The sequence below is a fragment of the Eleutherodactylus coqui genome, chromosome 1, assembly GCF_035609145.1.
Source record: "Eleutherodactylus coqui strain aEleCoq1 chromosome 1, aEleCoq1.hap1, whole genome shotgun sequence".
NCBI lineage: Eukaryota > Metazoa > Chordata > Amphibia > Anura > Eleutherodactylidae > Eleutherodactylus > Eleutherodactylus coqui.
In genome coordinates, this window is record NC_089837.1 from 125,461,553 (window position 1) to 125,482,699 (window position 21,147).

The 21,147-nt window shown below is 43.2% G+C and overlaps 1 protein-coding gene across 1 annotated transcript in view; it reads left to right on the top strand.

The window, feature by feature from the left end:
* ARHGEF26 (Rho guanine nucleotide exchange factor 26) overlaps nucleotides 1-21,147 on the top strand; it is a 129,284-nt gene that overhangs the window by 48,438 nt on the left and 59,699 nt on the right. The window contains exons 7-9 of the mRNA XM_066600111.1: nucleotides 13,406-13,558; nucleotides 16,679-16,808; nucleotides 19,801-19,875. Coding sequence (XP_066456208.1) covers nucleotides 13,406-13,558; nucleotides 16,679-16,808; nucleotides 19,801-19,875 — 358 coding nt within the window. The remainder of the gene's footprint in view (nucleotides 1-13,405; nucleotides 13,559-16,678; nucleotides 16,809-19,800; nucleotides 19,876-21,147) is intronic.

Genomic DNA, 21,147 nt, shown 5'->3' on the forward strand with positions numbered 1-21,147 from the left:
TTCAAGTGTCACGGATGTGCTGCATATTTGTGAAAAAATATGTAGCAGGAAATCTCTGTTTGGATCTACCAGTAAAGTCTCATTTGCACAAGGAAATCTAGAATGGGATGAAACTGAAAGGGAGGAGACACAAATTAAATATTAGAAAAAACTTTCTGACAGGGTCATCAATGAGTGGAACAGGTTACCACGGGAGGTGGTGAGTTCTCCTTCAATGGAAGTCCTCAAATAAAGGCTGGACAGACATCTGTCTGGGATGATTTAGTGAATCCTGCACTGAGCAGAGGGTTGGACCCGATGACCCTGGAGGTCACTTCCAACTCTACCATTCTACAATTCTATGTAAAAATATGTATTTTTCTCATTTGGCAGCATAAGGGTGGCTTCGCACCCGCACTCGATGTTCTGCTTTCCTGCTCCATTCGTGAGGGGAGAGGAAGGAAAGCAGAATCCCTGTGGCTGAATAGCTTGGTCACGGAACTGAACTGCGCCGAACAAAACCTCATGGATATAATGGGGTCCTTTTTGGTTTCCACTCAGCTGCCCGGCTTTTAGACAAAAGAAAAAGTGCTGTATACAGTCTCTCCAGTATTTTGAGCTGGTTTTGCGGCGGAACCTCCGACTGGGTGTTCCAATGCAGATGTGAAGCCACCCTTACTTACATTTTATTTTATTAGCATCTGATTGTTTGACTACTGTACTGCTCAGCTACAAATGAGGAGAGCAGGGGCACATGGCATGAATTGAAACTAGGCCCCTCAATCATAAGTCCATAAAGCCTGGTGGTAGTTCTACGCCTACATTTCCAATTTAGAGGAGAGCGAGATACATGAAGAGAATGCTTGGGATCAACTTCACATAAATATATACAGCCATGAGGAAAAACTAAGTACATCATCTTTGAATTCTGTGGTTTTACATATCTGGACATAATAAATATCTGGTACTTAGAAGGATTTCAGTCTGTGACAAAAGTTAAAAATATACTGATCCTCTGCAGCGGTGATTTTCTGGTACTTAGAAGGTATTAAAATTAGGTGGTTACAACTTCAGATAAACAACAGCACATGACAAATTACACCGTATTGTTATTTATTTAACAAAAACTAGGCCGAAATGCAAAAGCAGTGTGTGAAAAATTAAGTACACCCCATGAATCAATAGCTTGTGGAACCACCTTTGGCACCAATAACTTGAAGTAATGATTTTCTGTATGACTCCTGTCTTTCTGGAGGAATTTTGGCAAACTCTTCTTTACAACATTGCTTCAGTTCATTGAGGCTTGTGGACATTTGTTTATGCACAGTGCTCTTCAGGTCCCACCACACTATTTCTATTAGGTTGAGGTCTGGACTTTGGGCCATTGCAACACTTTCACTCTTTTCTTTTTTAGCCATTCTGATGTAGATTGGCTGGTGTGCTTGGGATCATTCTCCTGTTGTGTGACCCAGTTTCTACCAAGCTTTAGCTTTTGGATAGATGGCCTCGCATTTGACTCTAGAATACTTTGGTACACAGAGGAGTTCATGGTCAACTCAATGACTACAAGGTGCCCAGATCCTGTGGCTGCAAAACAAGGCCAAATCATCGCCCCCCCCCCCCCCCCCCCCGGTGCTTGACAGTTAGTATGAGGTGTTTGTTCTGATGTACTGTGCTACTTTTCGCTAAGCGTGGCATTGGGCATTATGACCGAACCTCTCCACGTTGGTCTTGTCTCTCCAAATGACATTGTTCCAAAGTCCTATAGTTTGTTCAGATGCAACTTTGCAAATTTTAGCCGTGCTGCCATGATGTTTTCAGAAAGAAGAGTCTTTCTCCTGGCAACCCTTCCAGAAAAGCCATACTTGTTCAGTCTTTTTGTAATTGTGCTGTTATGAACTTGAACATTTAACAAGCTAAGTGGGGCCTTAAGGCCCCCTGTCCACGGGCATTGTGGTATCCCACGGCGGAGCTCCGCCGTGGGAGCCGCTGCCAAGGGGCAGGAGCGCAGATGAATCTTCACCGGTTAGCCTAATCTGATAGATAGGCTGACCACGGAGAATCACAATGATTCTCTGCTCGTGGACAGGGGGCTGGTGCTTTCCATAGCAATGCTATGGAAAGCTTCAGACGGCGTGATTCGACGGCGGTTTACTGCCGTGGACAGGGGGCCTAAGAGTCTGATATCTAGCTCTTGGGTTCTTTTGCAGTTTCTCTGAGCATTGCACAATCTGAATTTGATTGAATTTGCTGGGACATCGACCCCTGGGAAGATCTGTCCAAGTTCTGTATATCCTGCAGGTTGAAGAATCTTTAATTTGAATTTGGCTTTGCAATTACTACCAATTTTTACAAATTTGTCAAAATACTATGTAACTAATGTTATCAATAATGGAATATTGTATGTTTTCTATTATAAGTCCCCAACAAAACCATTGGACTGTATGGTCTATAAATGAGTATGAAATAGTAGTGTCTGTGTGGCCATGTATGTGGCCATGTATGTGGCCATGTATGTATTAGTTCTTTTAAACTACATTGCCTCAATGACTGAGACTATATCCATGATCTGCTATAAAGGTGAAACATTCTTACTTGAATATGATTGGGTTGTACTATTTGTATGTATCTGCTAATAGTTCTCGTAAAGTTTAGTGCACTTTCTCATCTTTATCTTGGGAGAAAACAGTCCGGTCTGTTTAGAGCATATTTACTGCGCAATTGAAAAGGAGAATCCAGATAATGAAGTCTACGACTGTTTTGTTGTTATAGATACAATATACAAAGTGTAATGGATTGGGTACTGAGTACAATTTCTCTAAAACCCTGGCAGGAAAGAGACCCTTGAGAGCTGTGTTGGAAACTTATCCACCTATAATGTTTCAGGATTGTTCAAGGAATAGTCATTAAATATGTATATCAGTCCCATAGATTATTAGAATAATTTAGAGTTATTGCTCATGACGTTCTTCCATTATATCCAATAGGTCTCGAATTACAGGCTGTAACGGCAATATGGGATTTATTAGCGAACTGCTGGTGATGACAAAATAATTACATAGCAGATTCCTGTAGTCACGCCAACAATGGACAGAAATCATTAGCTCATAGTTCTAAGGAGATTTCAAAAGTCATCCCTTGATATTATTATAAGTCGGCCATGTATTGCAGTAAAGTTAGTGAGAGAGTAATTTGTAGAAACCAATGGTCTGCAAAATAAGACTCTCCTGCTGTTGGGAAACTACAATTTTCAGCTTGCCTTGGCATCCCGGGACTTTTGGTTTCACAACAGCTGGAGAGCCACATATGGCTGGCCATGGGCATAAAATATTGATATCCATGTTTATAGATTATGAAAGTTTTTGTGCACAATGAAGAACATGCAGGTAAAATTATACTACTCATTAGCACTAGATCCCTCAGTATTTGGTATGTGATTTGCGATTATTTTAAAGCCCCTCTTTTTGGGTGTTTTACCCAATGCAGAAGTTGCTGAAAGCAAAATTAGATTTTATATGCATTTCAAATTGCAATATATACAGCACATAATACTGTCTTGACTAGGTTCTTGTGGACTACCTTTTGATGGTGCAACCCCAATTTCTTCCCAGTTGCAAACCCCATTTACCTATTAAATAATAAAACTCCAACTCTGATAACGGTTGAGGAAAATTTCCTCAACAGCCTATTTATTAAATACAAAACATATCTAATATAATTATGGGTAACATCAATAGAACCAAAATTCTAGTGAGGACTGGCAGGGCCCTTATAGTGAGTACCGCGAAGGGTGGTTTCACATCTGCGTTGGAACTTCCGGCAGCAGGTTCCATCACAAATCCAGCTGCAAATACTGGAAGAAAAAGTGCTGCATGCAGCACTTTTTCTTCTGTCCCCAAACCGGGCAGCCAGGCTGAAAGCAGGCAGACCCCATTGGAGTCATTGGAGGCACTTTTTGGTTCCGTCCAGAAACTGAACCGTTCGGGTGCGGGGATTCCCCTTTCCTACTCCCTGAACAGAACAGGAAAGCAGAATACCCGGCGCAGGTGTGAAAGCAACCTAAGTGATCCCCCAGTTGCAATGCGCCAACTTGGGAGGTGACCACTACATAAGTGGTACTGCTTACCATACTTCCTTGGATTTGTCAAATTTGGACACACTGCTCTATTGAACTTCAAATCCGACATGTGCTAGGGGTATCAAACCTTCTACATTCCCCTATTCCAAACAACGAATACAAAGTGCCCTGCAAGACCTCCCTACTGCAGGCTGTCATGACAATGTATATGCAAATCCCTACAAGTCTCTCTTCTGTCCACCAATGTAAACTGACTGATATAAAGGTTTACTGTCTGGTCTACTGTCCCAGCCTAAACCGGCTACATCAGGCCTCACGTTCTTTGTTCTTGGGAGCAAATTAGCTGGGAATACTAATGGCTAACAACTGAACAGATATATCTGAATCTTCAGTTTACTTGGCAGTTTGTATCCATTTCTCTGAGGTCAGCCACTGTGTCTGATAGAAGAGCAAGTAAGTGTGGGCTGGGCTTATCGAGGAGGAGTCCTTACAGTAACAGCACTGACCACCGAGTCCAGCAGCACCGTTGCTGAGCCACCATAGTGATCCATAGGCTTTTCCTCTTCCAATGCAGAATTCTCTATCTGTTGAGTATGTTTGTATTTAATAAAATGCACAGATAAGATGTCTAGAAGTTGGCGTGTTTATTTTTCTGTAACTGAAAATTAGTTAATTGCAGGTTTGTTTTTGTTGCTATAATTGCTTACACGGTGAATCAGTAAAGTCCAAGGTCCTGCAGCATGGGATGTCCGTGTACTGTAGGCGTTACTTCCATCACAGTGTAATCAATGAGTAAATAAGTACAGTATGTTTTCTAGTGGATAACGGGGACATGGATTTGTAAAAAAAATCGTTAATCCTGTATTAATTACAGATGTGCTTGCCTTTTGTATTGTCAGTAATGGACCCTGTAGTCGTACTGGTTTTGTAAGCTATAATCTGACAATTACAACACCTCTTGCTGTTGGGCTTTGTTCTCATTGGTGTCATTGCTTCCTTTTACAATAGAGCCATGACAGCTATGCACAAAGTCTTTCTCATAACAAGACTAATTCCATTGACTTATAATAGGGGCCATCAAGTCTTGCCCAGGGTTGTTCTTTCCAATGGCAAGAATATCACTGCAAATAAAACCCCAAACTGAGCAGTACCTCGGTAAAATAATTCAGATTTTAAGTTAAATGAACACCATCGTAATATACCAAGGTAGTGGCGGTGCAGAATTACCGGTGAAATCATTCTATTTACAAGAGGAACTGATCTAATAAAAATGGCCGAGGGGAACTAAATTACAAAACTGTTGCCCTGTTTAGTCTAGCCATACATATTAGATCGCTATTGGTCAGTGGGTTACTTTGCCAGTTGCCTCACAAGTGTGTAGACTTAGGCTGCCTGCAGACGGCCGGGTCGAATCCGGCTGTGAGAATTTTCGCAGCGGGACCCGTCCCGCGCCCCTCCAGGGTCCAGCGCGTACTCACCTGCTTCCGCGGCTCCGGCTGTTTGATGTGCTGGTTGCCAGGCAGCCGGCGCATGCGCAGACTGGAGCCGGCTCTGTGAGCCCCGCACAGAAATAGAGCATGCCGCGATTTGTTTGCAGCGCAAGATTTCGCACGGACAAATCGCGGTCATCTGCCTAGGATTGCGGTTGCTAACGCAATCCTATGGCAGCTTCCACGGGCGGAAATTCTGCGGCGGGATTCTAGGACCTCCTGCACACGGGCGGAAGCCCTGCTCGCACAGAAATCTCACTCCCCGGCCGCCGGCTCCGGTTTGCGCATGCGCCGGCAGCCGGCACAGCAAACAGCCGGAGCCGCAGAAGCAGGTGAGTACGCGCTGGTCCCTGCAGTTGCATCCGACCCAGCCGTTGAATGTTCATTTCAATGGCAAGAGGAAATAAACTGCTACCATATACCTTATTTCTTAAACAAGGGATCTGCTCTGTCGAAAATTGATGAAGGAGCTACAGGTGATATTTATCTCCTTCAGTTTATAGTAACTGATCCCTCCTACTTGCTAGGGTTAATAAATATATAATAGAGTTGTCATTTATGCGATTCTCTAATAAATTCATTTACAGGAAACCTGTTACTTATTTCACCCCATTATACTGTCCTACGGTAAAACCTTTAGAAATGTTCTTTCTAAAACTCCCGCAATGTATGCTAATGAGAGCTGAACAGTCCTGTGCACATGCCCAGACTCCCGAAGATGACTTTGTAACCCATCCATGGGCCAGTGGATAGACCAATATCCCTGAAGTCAGAACAGCCAAATGTAGAGGCGTCTGATGGGTTTGCCCACAATTTCGTTTGATAGTCCTGCTCTGACTTCCAGGACACTGGCATCTCTACTGGCTTGTGAATGACGTAGAGATGTCATCCACATCAGTAAGAGGCTGACGGGCTGGGCTACAAAGAATTTTTTTGAGTGGTTGTAGTCTGGGAACATCCGCTTGACTGTTTAGCCCTCTTTAGCATATGATGCAAAGTTTTAAAACATACGTTTTCTAAGGTATGGAAGTGAAATGGGCAATTAGACGTACATTAGGAAAGGTGGCTTTGTAGCTGAAAGTGTGCCGACTGGTTTAATGGGCTGAAAACAGATGACAGGTTCCCTTTAAATTTAGCAAATAGGAATTCACCTGTTAAAGGAAGTGCTTCAGTCTGGGCTCATAGACGCTCTCCAATTTAGATCCTTATGTTTTTACCATATGTTCAAAAGTAAATAGCTAGTTTGGCGGGAAAAAACGCACAATGTGGCGATTTGTCTCTTGTGAAGCCGTTAAAATTGTGACTATAATTTGTGAGGTGCTTAATCCATTACCATCTGAATTCTCTGTTGTTCCAGGTGAGGTGGTACAAAAAATAGTTATATGGAAGCTATACGGTTAAAAGTAGTGTTTTCATCTCTTGCAGTTTCTGGGTGGTTCGTGGAGAGTGGAAATGTTTCCATCTGGTATGATTTAAGTACAAACTTGTTCTCCTTTCCTCCTGTTTTTACAGGGATTCATTTTTTCAGCTCCGGACTTGAACACCTCAGCATTTTTTGCCAAATAAAATCTAGGTTAGAATAAAAAAGGGGATGTGGTGCCCACCAGTAATGTTTATAGAGGGTCACCTCATCATTAGATTTTGATCTATGGTAGTACATTCCATTTGGCAGCCTCACAATATAATGTACAGTCATTGCTGCACTTTGTGTATTACATAGTAACTTTGCACTTACTGACATTTAGCACAAGAAGTTCCTTTGGCCTCATGCAGATGACTGGATTACAGCTCAGGTTTGTGCAGATCCATTAGGGGCTGCCATATAAGCGCATGAGGACTCTGTGCTTTTATATTGGGCTCCACGAACGACAGGGGGTCAGGGGGTCCAACCAAGGGTCTTCGTGGTGGCGAATGTGAGGCACGCGTGCCGGAGGGGTCATGTGCGCCGTGGGCTGCTCACCACTGTAGTGATTACCGGCCGAGTGCCGCAGCTCCCCACTGATAATCACGCAGTGATGCTGATCCTGGTGCGCACTCTGATGTCAGAGCAGCGCTGACTACAACGAGAAGGTAAGTATATGGTTTGGGGGGGGGGGGTAATATTACTGGTCGGATTAATATTATTACTGTGGAGTTTATATGATTACTGTGACCCCTGGGGGGTTAATATTACTGGGGCTACTGTGGGGTTAATATTGCTACAGAGGGGATTAATACTGCTGGGCCTACTACTGTGGGGTCCCCTATTACTACTGGGGCCGCAATAGGGGTCGCCTATTACTACTGGGGCCGCAATAGGGGTCGCCTATTACTACTGGGGCCGCAATAGGGGTCGCCTATTACTACTAGGGCCGCAATAGGGGTCACCTATTACTACTAGGGCCGCAATAGGGGTCACCTATTACTACTGGGGCCGCAATAGGGGTCACCTATTACTACTGGGGCCGCAATAGGGGTCACCTATTACTACTGGGGCCGCAATAGGGGTCACCTATTACTACTGGGGCCGCAATAGGGGTCACCTATTACTGCTAGTGGGGCCGCAATAGGGGTCACCTATTACTGCTAGTGGGGCCGCAATAGGGGTCACCTATTACTGCTAGTGGGGCCGCAATAGGGGTCACCTATTACTGCTAGTTGGGCCGCAATCGGGGTCACCTATTACTGCTAGTGGGGCCGCAATAGGGGTCACCTATTACTGCTAGTTGGGCCGCAATCGGGGTCACCTATTACTGCTAGTGGGGCCGCAATCGGGGTCACCTATTACTGCTGGTGGGGCAGCAATAGAGGTCACCTATTACTGCTAGTGGGGCCGCAATAGGGGTCACCTATTATTATAGGGGCCACCAATATAGGGGTCACTATTACTACACAGGGCAGTTTTGCTGTGGAATTTACAGCAGCTGTAGCAGCAAAGTGGATGAGATTTTGAAAATGTAATCCACAAACTGTGGAAACAATCTGCACAAAACCCTTGCGGTCATTAATGTGTGGTGCCGTATTTAATTCTGCAGTATGTTAATTTTAAATATCATGTTTTTTTTGTTTTTTTTTAAACGGCCCTGTCCTCCTTATAACGACGGAGGTAAAAATCATATGTCGTGATAAGCCACGCCTCTAACCCTCTCCCACACCTTGGGGCTCCACGAGAAACTTTTGCTTCAGAAAGGGCTCCATGGCTGAAAAAGTTTGGGAACCACTGCTCTAGAGGATAGAAGTCATAGTTCTGTAGTAGGTAGCATTTTATTCAGTGCCGTACTGGGTCCATGCACAGGGTCATTTCCTATGATTTTTGCCGCGATTTCTGCAAAATTCATGCAAAACTATGGCAAAGACTGCAATAAGACTGCAATTTGTGAATGCACCCATTGAGCATATAACCCGCGTCTCCCTGGTCTAGCGTGCTGCGTACATCTGGTAGTTGGGTTGTGCCAGGCTGCTGCACGATGAACTAGAAGCTCATTGGGATAACGTTTTAACCCATTATAAGCTGCAGACTCCTAGCGGCTGGTGGTTCGCTGATTACAGATGTTCTGTGGTGGATACAGTACCCTATTTCATTGCCTTCTACAAGGGAAATATGACTCTCATCAGTAGTTCTAGCTCGCTCAACTTATCAACCTGCTCTTTTATCACCGTGACCTTTGGACAGAAGGTCAAAGCCCCATTTCATATTTTGCACCTGTTGATAGTAGTAAAATGATGTGTATATATTATAGAGCATTGTGTAATATGTTACCATTATAAAGAAGGTGTTACTAAGTATCATACGTAGTGAGTTTAGTGATTTTTGTTATAGTTTGAGTGCTTTGTGTGAGTGTACGGCATGTGTATATTCAGAAGCAGAAGGGCTGTATTTGCTGTTTTAGCTCTTTATTTCTTTTGTATACTATGCCTGTCTGCGTAATAACGACTGAAAACACATTGTAATGCCATGACTAGTTGTGCCGTGCGACACACTCGGCCTGCTATATGTATCAACATGCAACTTATTCAGTTTTCTATCGCTGACTGTATTTAGGTGTTAGTAATAAAAAAGTGTGTGTGTGTGTGTATATATATATATGTATATGTATGTATGTATGTGTATATGTATGTATGTATGTGTATATGTATGTATGTATGTGTATATATATATATGTGTGTATATATATATGTGTATATATATGTATATGTATATGTGTGTGTGTGTGTGTGTGTGTGTGTATATATATATATATATATATATATATATATATATATATACACTACACTATCAACACATACCGCGAGTACACAAGTTTTATTTTCTTTGCGACACCCACAGTCACTTGCCAGTATTGGAATTAGCTGTGTCCAAGTTTTAGAGCCAAACTGAAAGCAGAACAAAAGCTCATTGTTACTATTATTCAAAGCAATCCTTATCTGTCAGTAGGGGGCAATGCCAACAGCATAGTTCACTTCCAACCAAGAGATGACATTTGTCATTTTCTGGTACACAATAAAAAATGGAACCGGTGCAAACTGTGTTTTAGAACAGCATGCACCCAGGTGAAGCACGTTGCTGACAACTCAGTTGACTGTGAATATCCGTAATTTATCCAAACATATATTACAGTTGCTACTATTCATAATGGAATTTACAATAGAAGGGTTTAATTCCATCAGGGTGGGTCACTAGCTGACAAATATAAGATAAAATATACTTTTAAAAAGCAGAACAGGGAAATGTGTTATTGTGCGGTCACCGCTCCATTCAAACTCCTCCCCAGTGTAGGAATCGATTTTGATACAACCCCCTTTAATGCCAGAATTTGGGGCTCTTTAATTGGTCATAATTTATCCATTACTTGCAAGGGTGTAATAGGAGCGCAGCAGCACTGTTAACATTTTCTGACTATTTATATATGGTGTTTGGGTCATCATCTACCATCACTCCTCAGCTATTAGCTCATTGGTACCGAATGTTGCTTCCAGTTATATCTTTTATACATAAAAGCTAGGTTTATATAGTATATTTTGGTATTTGCCTAATATATACTCTTTGTCAAAAAAATCAAGCACCTAGGAGGAGGAGTTTTACTGCAAAACCCGGCATATGGCTACATCTCAGGCAGATATACAAATCCTTGTGGTGTGATTAGATGAATGGTCTTGCCACCTGAGGCCCTAGAAGTGGTTCCACCCTTTGGCTCATAAAAAGGCTCTCGGAGGCTACTTGTGTGTATTGGACCTTTTTTTCTGCTTGTGTTAGAGCTTGTTGACCACTTGACGCTTCTACAACACAATCCAAGAGATTTCACACGGTTTACAGAGTTTCACAGGAGGTGTATTATTGCAGTGTGAGAAGCTGGATGGTCGTATCGACCCCTGGGTGTTCTAACCAAACAGTTAGGAGGTGTTGGGACCAGTGGATGTGTGGGTGCAAGCACACAAGGCGACCCGGCTCAGGATCCTTTTTACTGGCAGTCTGTCGAAGGTGTCATCTGATTGTCCAACAAGCATGTACAACTTCAACTGTTTCATTGTCCGCCATCCAGAGAGACAGGTGGCACCATTGGTACAGGCCCCTGAGTCTGTTAGAACCATTTCCAGTCGCTTGGCTGAAGGACATTTGGTTTCACGACGCCCATTACATGTACTGCCTTTGTCACCCACTCACTGTCTTTTCCGTTTGCAGTGGTGTCATGAACCACAGAACTTGACTGGTACGGAGTGGAATTGGCTACTCTTTAGCGCCTAATCCAAGTTTAATTTGGACACGGACGACAGCTGTGTGCATATCTGGAGACCTAGGGGTTCGCGCCTCAATCCTGCTTTTGCTGTGGAGTGGCACACTGCCTCCACTTCTGATGTGATGGTTGGTGGACCATCGCATATGACAGTTGGTCACCCCTAGTAGTGGTACAAGAGACAGTCACGGCTCAGAGATATGTTCAGAACATCTTCCAGCCACACGTATTGTCTCTCATGGCAGGGCTTCCAAGAGACCTTTTTCTGCGGGATAATGCTTGGTCGCACAGAGCAAGGGTGTCACAGGAATACCTCCACAACACTGTCACAATTTCGTGGCCTGTCCGTTTATTTATTGCTAATAGAACATGTATGGGACCATTTAGGACACCAACTTCGACAGCCTACAGGTTTGCATGCTCTAGAGGTTCAGTTATAGCAAATATGGACCGATATACTGCAGAATACCATATGTTACCTGTTTGCCTTCATGCCCACCCATATCACATCTTGTATCCAAGCTAGAAGTGGCCCACCAGGGTACTAGAGCCTCCATACCCACCCATATCACATCTTACATCCAAGCTAGAAGCGGTACAACAGAGTACTAGTGCCTCCATGCCCACCCGTATCACATCTTACATCCACGCTAGAAGCGGTACAACAGGGTACTAGAGCCTCCATGTCCACCCGTATCACATCTTACATCCACGCTAGAAGCGGTACAACAGGGTACTAGAGCCTCCATGCCCGCCTGTATCACATCTTACATCCAAGCTAGAGGCGGTACAACAGGGTACTTAGAGCCTCCATGCCCGCCTGTATCACATCTTACATCCAAGCTAGAGGTGACCCAACAGAGTACTAGAGCCTCCCTTCAAATGTTCAGTTTTCTGCAACAATTTATCCTTTTGCTCTGATATTGTAATCACTTATTTATAACAATGTTACAATCACACAGATAGTTTCATTCTATTCCAACAACTCCTTCTAGATGTTTGACTTTTTTTTGACAGTGTAACCGTGTATTACTGTGTGCATGTACACCTGCATTATACTACATTTTTTCTTCCGAGTGGCGCCTCACATGTTATGTAGTATTTCTGTCTATGTATGAATCATTTCTTTCATATGAACAGTACAGATTCCTGGAGCTATTACTAATGCTGTTGCAAATCTGAAATAATCAGTACCTGAGAAAGGGCAATCCACATGATATGATTCGTCTGCTATTTCTGTTATGTAAGTTCAGGTTTGTGTACAATGTAGGAAGCCAGCATACCCTTATGTCTGCATTGTAATGTCATTCCTAGCAGCTCTCAAGAGAACTTGATGTACCAAGTAGCCTCTGGCCCGTCCCGGCACTGTTCTTTTTACTCCATTAGGGCAGGGATTAGCATGAGGAAACATTTTATTTGGCAAACGATCATCTTGCATCATTGTTTCTCATTCTTCTTCAGAATTGACTCTAGTAGTAACTGAATATTAAACTACTACCTAAACACCAGCAGCTGCTATTTGTAGAATGGGTGAAGCATCGATGAAGTAGTCATTAAAGCTAGGCTGTCACTGTTGTCTTGTCCCGGTGCATGCTGTGGAATGTTGACCTTGTTTGGCAGCAGCGCAGTTTTCCACGTCCTCCTCGTTGCCTGATGTGTTTTTGCTACCTACTTTTTATGTGCGACAGAATACTTGTCATCAAAATACGATCTGTTTTCTTTGCTAACCCTTCAAAATACCAGAATGCTATTTCAGATTGTCTTGGATGCTAAAAAAGAGAAGAAAGCTATACTGTAACCCCGTGTGACACTGCAAGGAGAATATAAGGGTTTTCTTAAATGCTAACCTTAGGCTCATTTCTACTGTCTGAAAGCAGGGTTGGCTTCTGGTTGGCCCCTTGCCATAGGTCCTGCATCGTGTTAAGACTCAGTGTATGCTTTGTGCCCTGTTTTTTTCTTCTTCTCCATATTATACTAAATAGCGTTTTGTTCAACACTTTTGGTAGATCTCTGGTCTGCAAGGTTCTATAGTACATTGTGTTCTCCTTTTGTCTACTACTTGATCAGTTTCGACTCATTAGTGAATTGTCATATATTTGTGCTTTGTAGCCGTAATTAGAAATTTTGATCATTTTTGTCTTTTTTAGATTTTTTAAAGAACTGGAAGGGAGACATCAAAGAAACATTCTCATTGAAGACATCAGCGACATTGTCGAGAAGCATGCAAAATCTACATTTGATCCTTATGTGAAATATTGCACTAATGAAGTTTATCAGCAAAGGACACTCCAGAAATTAATGTACAGTTTAATTTACATTTATTCTGTTGATTTTACTTTCCATCAGCATTGTAGTTTTCTTTTACACTGTATGCATGTGATGCTATTAGATTCATATGAATGCCTCCTTATTAAAGGGCCATTCTGGCAAAAACCTGCCTTGCTCCCTCACCTGATTGTCTGTCACACTCTGGAAGTCTCCTCAGTTTATTGCTGTCACTTCCATGCAGTGCAGCACCCTGTCTGATGCTTATCATTCGCCATCTTGAGGGTGACTACCTACTACAGTTTTTTTTTTTTTGATTCAATAAGATTTTATTAGGACAGATAGTGGAATGGTACAGTCAGGGCATAGACGAAGGCTTTACATTAGTTTCAATACATTATAACAAGTGTATGTCTACTTGATCCGCCCTTCTCTCACCTGGTTAGTCAGGTGGGTCGGGTTGCCCTTGGTTTTGTGGTTAACAATACTTAACTAAGCACAAGTTTGTAATAAAGTAGAACTGTGAAACGGACCGTGAGAAAGGGAAGACAAGACTTAGAGAGAAAGAAAGAGGGGGTTGTGGGGTGAGGGGTGAGTGTGTGTGTGTGTGTGTGTGGGGGGGGGGGTAGAGCAGGCAACCATGCCAATCTTACTTGGCTATCATGTCGTTTGGGTCTGCTGACGTTGGGGAGTCCCGGTGGTCAAGTCTCCCCGCATCTTCTCATGGTGGCCTGACCATTCGTCCTCTGGTTTCTACCACGCACTTCTCTGGTCCCCAAGTTCAGGTGGGAGAAGAGGAGAGTTGGTGGGATGACCGAGGACGTAGCCATCCCCGTGCCACCCAGTCCGTCGCCTCAGTAGTGGTTCTGAACTCTAGCCAGGGTCGCCATAGCGCAAAGTAACCCTCAGGCTTCATGACCTCACTCGCTCTCATCTCCTCGTATCTTGCCAGTTCATTGATGGCTTCGACCCAGTGAGCTCTGGAGGGAAAGGCATCAGACCGCCAGAACCTAGGGATGGTCTATCTGACAGCTTGTACGAAAAAGCGCAAGAGGCCTTTCTTCGTCTTGGATATAGAACCCGGGAACATGGACAATATCCCCAATTTGAGGGTGGGCTGTACGTCTCCGCCGCTCAGTTTGTGGTAAAGGTTAAATACATCTTTCCACAGAGAGGCTATCGGCGGGCAGCTCCACCAAATATGGGACATATTTCCCGTAGCGTTTGGACATCTCCAGCACGCTGGGTTGAGTTGTGGTAGCATTTTGTGTAACCTGGCCGGGGTTCTATACCAACGAGAAATTATTTTAAAATTTAGCTCTTGGAGCCTGGAGTATACCTACCCCCTTGTGTGTCAGAGCAAAGGCCTTCACCCACTTGGTCGGTGGCAGACTCCTACCTAGTTCTTCCCACGCTTTCACGAAATCTGGAGGGGCGTCCCCCATCTCCCGGTCAAGCATCATCTTATATAGCACTGAAATTGGGTGTTCGATAGGGGCCGTGGACATGCAGAGTCTCTCGAATTCGGTGGAGTCTCTCGCTACCCGGGGTTCAGGGATCAGGGTGTCTACCGAGCTCCTCAGCTGGAAGTATTCCAGCCAGGCTCCCGGGGGAACGGTCCGCCCCGCAAACAACACCGTCAGGGGTTTCAATTCGTCCCCTGTCATCACTTCTCTAAGTCGCGGCATGGGATTTGTTGGGACGATCGCTAGGGTTTTACGTTGTACTAAGGCCTCAAATTGGGGGTTGGCTAATAGAGGCGTGAAGGGGCCCGGGACCGAGATAAGTTCATTGTCCCTTGCGAACCCCGACCAGGTCTTTATCAGCTGGTTCAATAGAGGTGATATCTCGGGGATATTCCTGGTTAGAGTCCCCGGGATCCAAAATATTCCCTGGGTCAGCCTGGTATCTAAGTCGTGTTCCAGCTCAACCCAGAGTTTGGAGTTTCAGTTTCTGAGCAGGTTTAGCACGCAGTTCGCTTTATTAGCTTTATAATATAGGGAGAGGTCTGGGAGACAGTTTTTTTTTTTTCACTGCGAAATTCGCAGCGTTTATTTTTCCTGCAGGGGTCTATGGGTCTTGTAATGGTAAAATTGCGATCGCGCAAAATCGCAATGTACCGCGAAATCGCGATTTTACGCGATCGCGATTTTAACATGACAAGTCCCATAGACCCCTGCAGGAAAAAAAACGCTGCGAATTTCGCAGTGAAAAAAAACTGTAGTGGGTAGTCACCCTGAGGCTGAGATTTTTTACTTTCAGTTTTACATCAATCCCATGATGCATTAGCATAGCATTAGCTATAGCTATATTATTTTTGCCTGCTGGGAGGACAGTTTACCTTTCATGTTCACCTAATTACAATTAGGAGGATGTACTGTAATCTCCTCTATTATTCCTGTGTGACAGGAACTTTTAATTCTCATCTTTAACTGTGATAGAAGTGTCTGTATTCCCCTCTAGGCAGTTTATGTGGTAAGATTCATGTAATAGCACCACACAGACTGAAAAATTGACTAATTTCAGACCTCATAACCCCAAGTAAATCTGAGCTGGTCAAAATTGAGAGCACCTCACCATCTGAGGAGAAAGAGGCAAACTATTGGCTACAGTGGACTCCTTCTGCACCCTTTTTTCACCAATGCAGTAAAATAAAGCGCTGTATACTCCAGGATTGTCAGCAGCTTGGACACTGCATTCAATTGATTGTACAAACATTTTTTAAAAGCTTCTTGTTTTTGTCTCTCTTCCTCCAAAAGACACCTAAGGCCGAATGCCCAGAAGCAGGAGTTGGCACACGGATCTCCGCCGGTCAGCATCTGACAGATGGGCTGACCGCGGGGAATCGCGACAAATCGCTATGAAGAGCATGAACTGCGTTCCCCGCGGCCGGACTATCGCCGTTGAGAACGCAATTCAAACTCGTCCGTGGACAGGCAGCCTTAGTTGGCTACTTTCTCTGTCTGCCTCACTTCATATAAACAAATACAGGATTAGTATGGCCATGCTTTTTGCTGAGAGTTCCAGATGGTCCTTTCAATGTATCTATCAATCATTGTTATTATATGCTATAGTCATTCCTATTACCTGATCTGTATTTTTCACATCACATTATGACCACTAACAAAAACTTTTTTTAAATGTTGACATCCTAGATCTACAAATGCATCTTTCAGGGAGGTTTTGGGGAAAATTGAGTCCCAAGAAGAGTGCCGAAATCTCCCCATGATCTCCTTCCTCATCCTTCCAATGCAGAGGGTTACACGTCTCCCACTTCTCATGGATGTAAGTTCTATGTTCTCTAGTGCGGCTGATATATGTATAATATAAAGTGTAGGGTATAATTTTGCACAAATTACAAACTGCACGTAATGTGTATATGTCTTCTTTAGAACGTTTCCTTTTGAGAAACCCCGGTGTCATATACCTTCTTACCTCTAGATTTACAAACCTGCTCATTCAACTTCTTATTTACTTAAACTTCATGCTTTGTCTGTGTGCACTGCTGTCACCATTATTAGACCATCTTTATGGTCAGTCCATTACCGAGTCCTGTAAAATCTTTTCTTATGTGTTTTACTATAGCTTATTACTATTTAGTTTGGCATTAACCAAACTTAATTTCAATCCATTACGCATGCACAAAGGTTATATAGCCAGGGGTGCTTCATCTGTTAGATGAGAGCTTTACTCCGTGTGGCTGACACTTTTACCACCCCCTATTTGTGTGTGCATGTGATGGGGGTTAGCTATTCTACTTTTTCACTTCGGGCAACAATTAGGCTTCTCCCAGTCATAACTTGTCTCTTCAGAATTTGACACACATGCATCTTTAACTCCTCATTTTTTCAGGGACCTAGCTTAATTTACAAACTTCCATATAATCTCCCCATCCATTGTGCCGCAGATAGTAAGAATGTCACATGAGGGGACTCACACAGTAGTAGTATTCCCCTTCTGTGCTCCCTGTAGGCCCCACATAGTAAGTGCCACTTTTCAAGTCACACAGACAGTATAATAATAATGCTTCATGTAGATTCCCACTAAGTAATAATGCCCCATATAGGCCCTCGCTCAGGAATAATGCACCATATAGGTTCCCACTCAGTGATAATTCCACATATAGGCCTTCACTCAGTAATAATGCCACATATAGGCCCCCATTCAGTAATAATGCCCTATATAGGCCCTCGCTGAGGAATAATGCTCCATATTGGCTTCCAGTCAGTGATAATTTCACATATAGGCCTTCACTCAGTAATCATGCCTCATATAGGCCCCCATTCAGTAATAATGGCCCATATAGGCCCCCAGTCAGTAATAATGTAACATATAGGCCTCTACTCAGTAATAATGCCCCATATAGACTCCCACTCAGTGATAATGCCCCATATAGGCCCTCACACAGTAATAATGCCCCATATAGGCCCTCACGCAGTAATAATGCCCCATATAGGCCCTCACGCAGTAATAATGCCCCATATAGGCCCTCACGCAGTAATAATGCCCCATATAGGCCCTCACGCAGTAATAATGCCCCATATAGGCCCTCACGCAGTAATAATGCCCCATATAGGCCCTCATGCAGTAATAATGCCCCATATAGGCCCTCACGCAGTAATAATGCCCCATATAGGCCCTCACGCAGTAATAATGCCCCATATAGGCCCTCACGCAGTAATAATGCCCCATATAGGCCCTCACGCAGTAATAATGCCCCATATAGGCCCTCACGCAGTAATAATGCCCCATATAGGCCCTCACGCAGTAATAATGCCCCATATAGGCCCTCACGCAGTAATAATGCCCCATATAGGCCCTCACGCAGTAATAATGCCCCATATAGGCCCTCACGCAGTAATAATGCCCCATATAGGCCCTCACGCAGTAATAATGCCCCATATAGGCCCTCACGCAGTAATAATGCCCCATATAGGCCCTCACGCAGTAATAATGCCCCATATAGGCCCTCACGCAGTAATAATGCCCCATATAGGCCCTCACGCAGTAATAATGCCCCATATAGGCCCTCACGCAGTAATAATGCCCCATATAGGCCCTCACGCAGTAATAATGCCCCATATAGGCCCTCACGCAGTAATTATTCCCCTTACAGGTCATCACTCAGTGATCATGCCACATATAGGCCCAAACACCCCCTTTTCAGTAGCAGTGTATCTGGTAGAGTGATCATGTGATCACTGAGGCCAGTTCCTGGCTGCTGTGATCACGTGTGCTTGTCACATGATCTCTCTATCAGGAACTCAGCGGGTGAGAAGGTCAGGAACTGGAGAAGTGGCACAGTAAAACTTTTTTTTTTTTTAACATTTGACTTGCAATGGCTTATCAATAGTGGTAAACGTACACATCTGAGGTTTCCTTCATAAATCTTCCCAGCAGGAACCTGAGATGCACACTGAAGGCATAGTGTTGAAGGGAGACTTATTCACCCCCTCCTATGCTGTTTTCTTAACTATATTGCATTTCATTTATTTACATTCTGTATACATCTGTTGAAGCGTAAATACTGGTCGGGTGATTGAATCCGGCAGCATAAGGTCTCGTTCACATCTGTATCAGAGGTTCTGCTGGGAGACACTTTCCTAGATTTCGCTAAAATTACCAGAAAAAAATAGTACAGCACACAGTGGAATGGTCTTCTGTAAAATGCCTGAAATGCTGCAGTCCTCAGCATAGTTATTGGGGTCCGCTGAGCACCATTAATGTCTGGCCTATGACTGATCTGCAACCATCACTTTCATTGTTCTATCCCATAAGGGAGCAGAACAGACTTTACAACAGTATAGCAACAGCAATATTAATGAGGCCTTATTTATATTTTGCTGCAGTTTTATATTTTTCACATATGCGTATATATCAGCAGTCTTGTTTTTTGTTTAGATTATCAATAGACGCTTGTTTTTGAGTATACAACTAAGTTGTCACCATGTTTGACTTTTAAAGGGAACCTGTCACCTTCCTACAGCACCATACACTAAGTTATAGTACTTTTAGGGGAGGGGACAGGGAGCTGGGTGAGGAAGTCTATGGGAGAGCAAGCACAGCACTGTGAAAAGAGTTGGATGTTGAGTGCGGTGCATGGACTACAAAGTGGGACCCTACAGGAACTAGAGAGAGGGAAGGGGGGGGGGGGGGGTATAAAAAATAACTTAGATATGATGCTGTAGGGAGGTGAAGGGTTCCCTTTTAAGCATATTAATTGATATTTTAACTCATTAATTTCTTTTAATTAATTTCATTAATTTCTTTTATTTAGACAATTTGTCAAAAAACTCCTAAAGATTCTGCTAAATATGAAGCCTGTACAAGAGCCTTGAAAGAAGTTAGCAAGGTTGGTCTGGTATCTTATTCTCATATGCCTGTATTACTTGCATTAGACTATCAAAAGATGCTGCATATTATTTTAATTCTGTTGTGACATATACTGACTGTTGTGTTGCTATAAACCAACTGGGAATAAGGCTGAAAAACAAGGTGTATTGCCTAGAGTGTCTTGTTCCAGTATGAAGTACTTGAAGTCAGTGCGTGCCAGTTGAAGTTAATGCACTTACCCTCAGTTGTGCTATAGAGATGCATACAAACCATGTTAGAGCAGATGCAAAACCAGTAGGTGGGACAAAGACGCCTATCTAGGTGAAAACATCACATGTCGTTTTTATGCCAGATAAAGACCGTTCAATAACTTCACACCCGGATGGATTCTGTCACTTTTCTACGTATTCAACAAAAGCAGTACTGTCTGCCACCAGTGGCCAAGCCTAATTTGCTGAAGACCATCTGTTAGATTTTTTGAGTGGGTTTGAAGTCCACAATGAGCTCAACTTCCACGGGATGTCAAGTCAAATTAAAGTAAAAGTTTGCTAAGCTAAAGTGAATCGGATGTGGAATCGTCTCGGAGCCACACAAAGCCATTTTTTTTTAGTAATTACTTGACTGGTCTTCCTGCATTACAGAACATTTGAGGTCACAACATGTGTGAGAGATGTTGGTTCAAATTATGGAAAGCAAAGTTCGTGTTGGCTGAACGAAAGTTGAAAAGTAATGGCTAATTACTTGAAATACTTGCATGAGTTGCAACCCAAGATTAGATAACATGTTTAAAGACTGCATAGTTTAGGAGGAGAGTACGCTGATTGAGAGTTGCTGAAGTATAGCAGCACGATGCTTTGATATTAATGGAAGTTTATGTTTCCTGAGGAGAACTGAGAAACATATGGGTTTGCAAAATGTATTTGTGGCTCTCGGGGAATTACTATTTTAGGATTACTATTTTTAACCCCTTAATGACGCTGACCCTTTTTCTTTTTCCATTTTTGTTTTTTCCTCCCCCCTTTAAAAAAATCGTAACTCCTTTATTTATCCATCGACGTCGCTGTATCAGGGCTTGTTTTTTGCGGGACGAGTTGTATTTTTCAATGGTGCTATGTAAAGTACCATATAATGTACTGAAAAACTTTTAAAAATGTCTAAGTGGAGTAGAATGAAAAAGAAAAACGACATTTCGCCATCTTTTAGTGTGTCTTGCTTCTACGGCACACAAACGGCAACAAAAACGACATAAGTTTATTCTATGGGTCGGTACGATTACTATGATACCAAACTT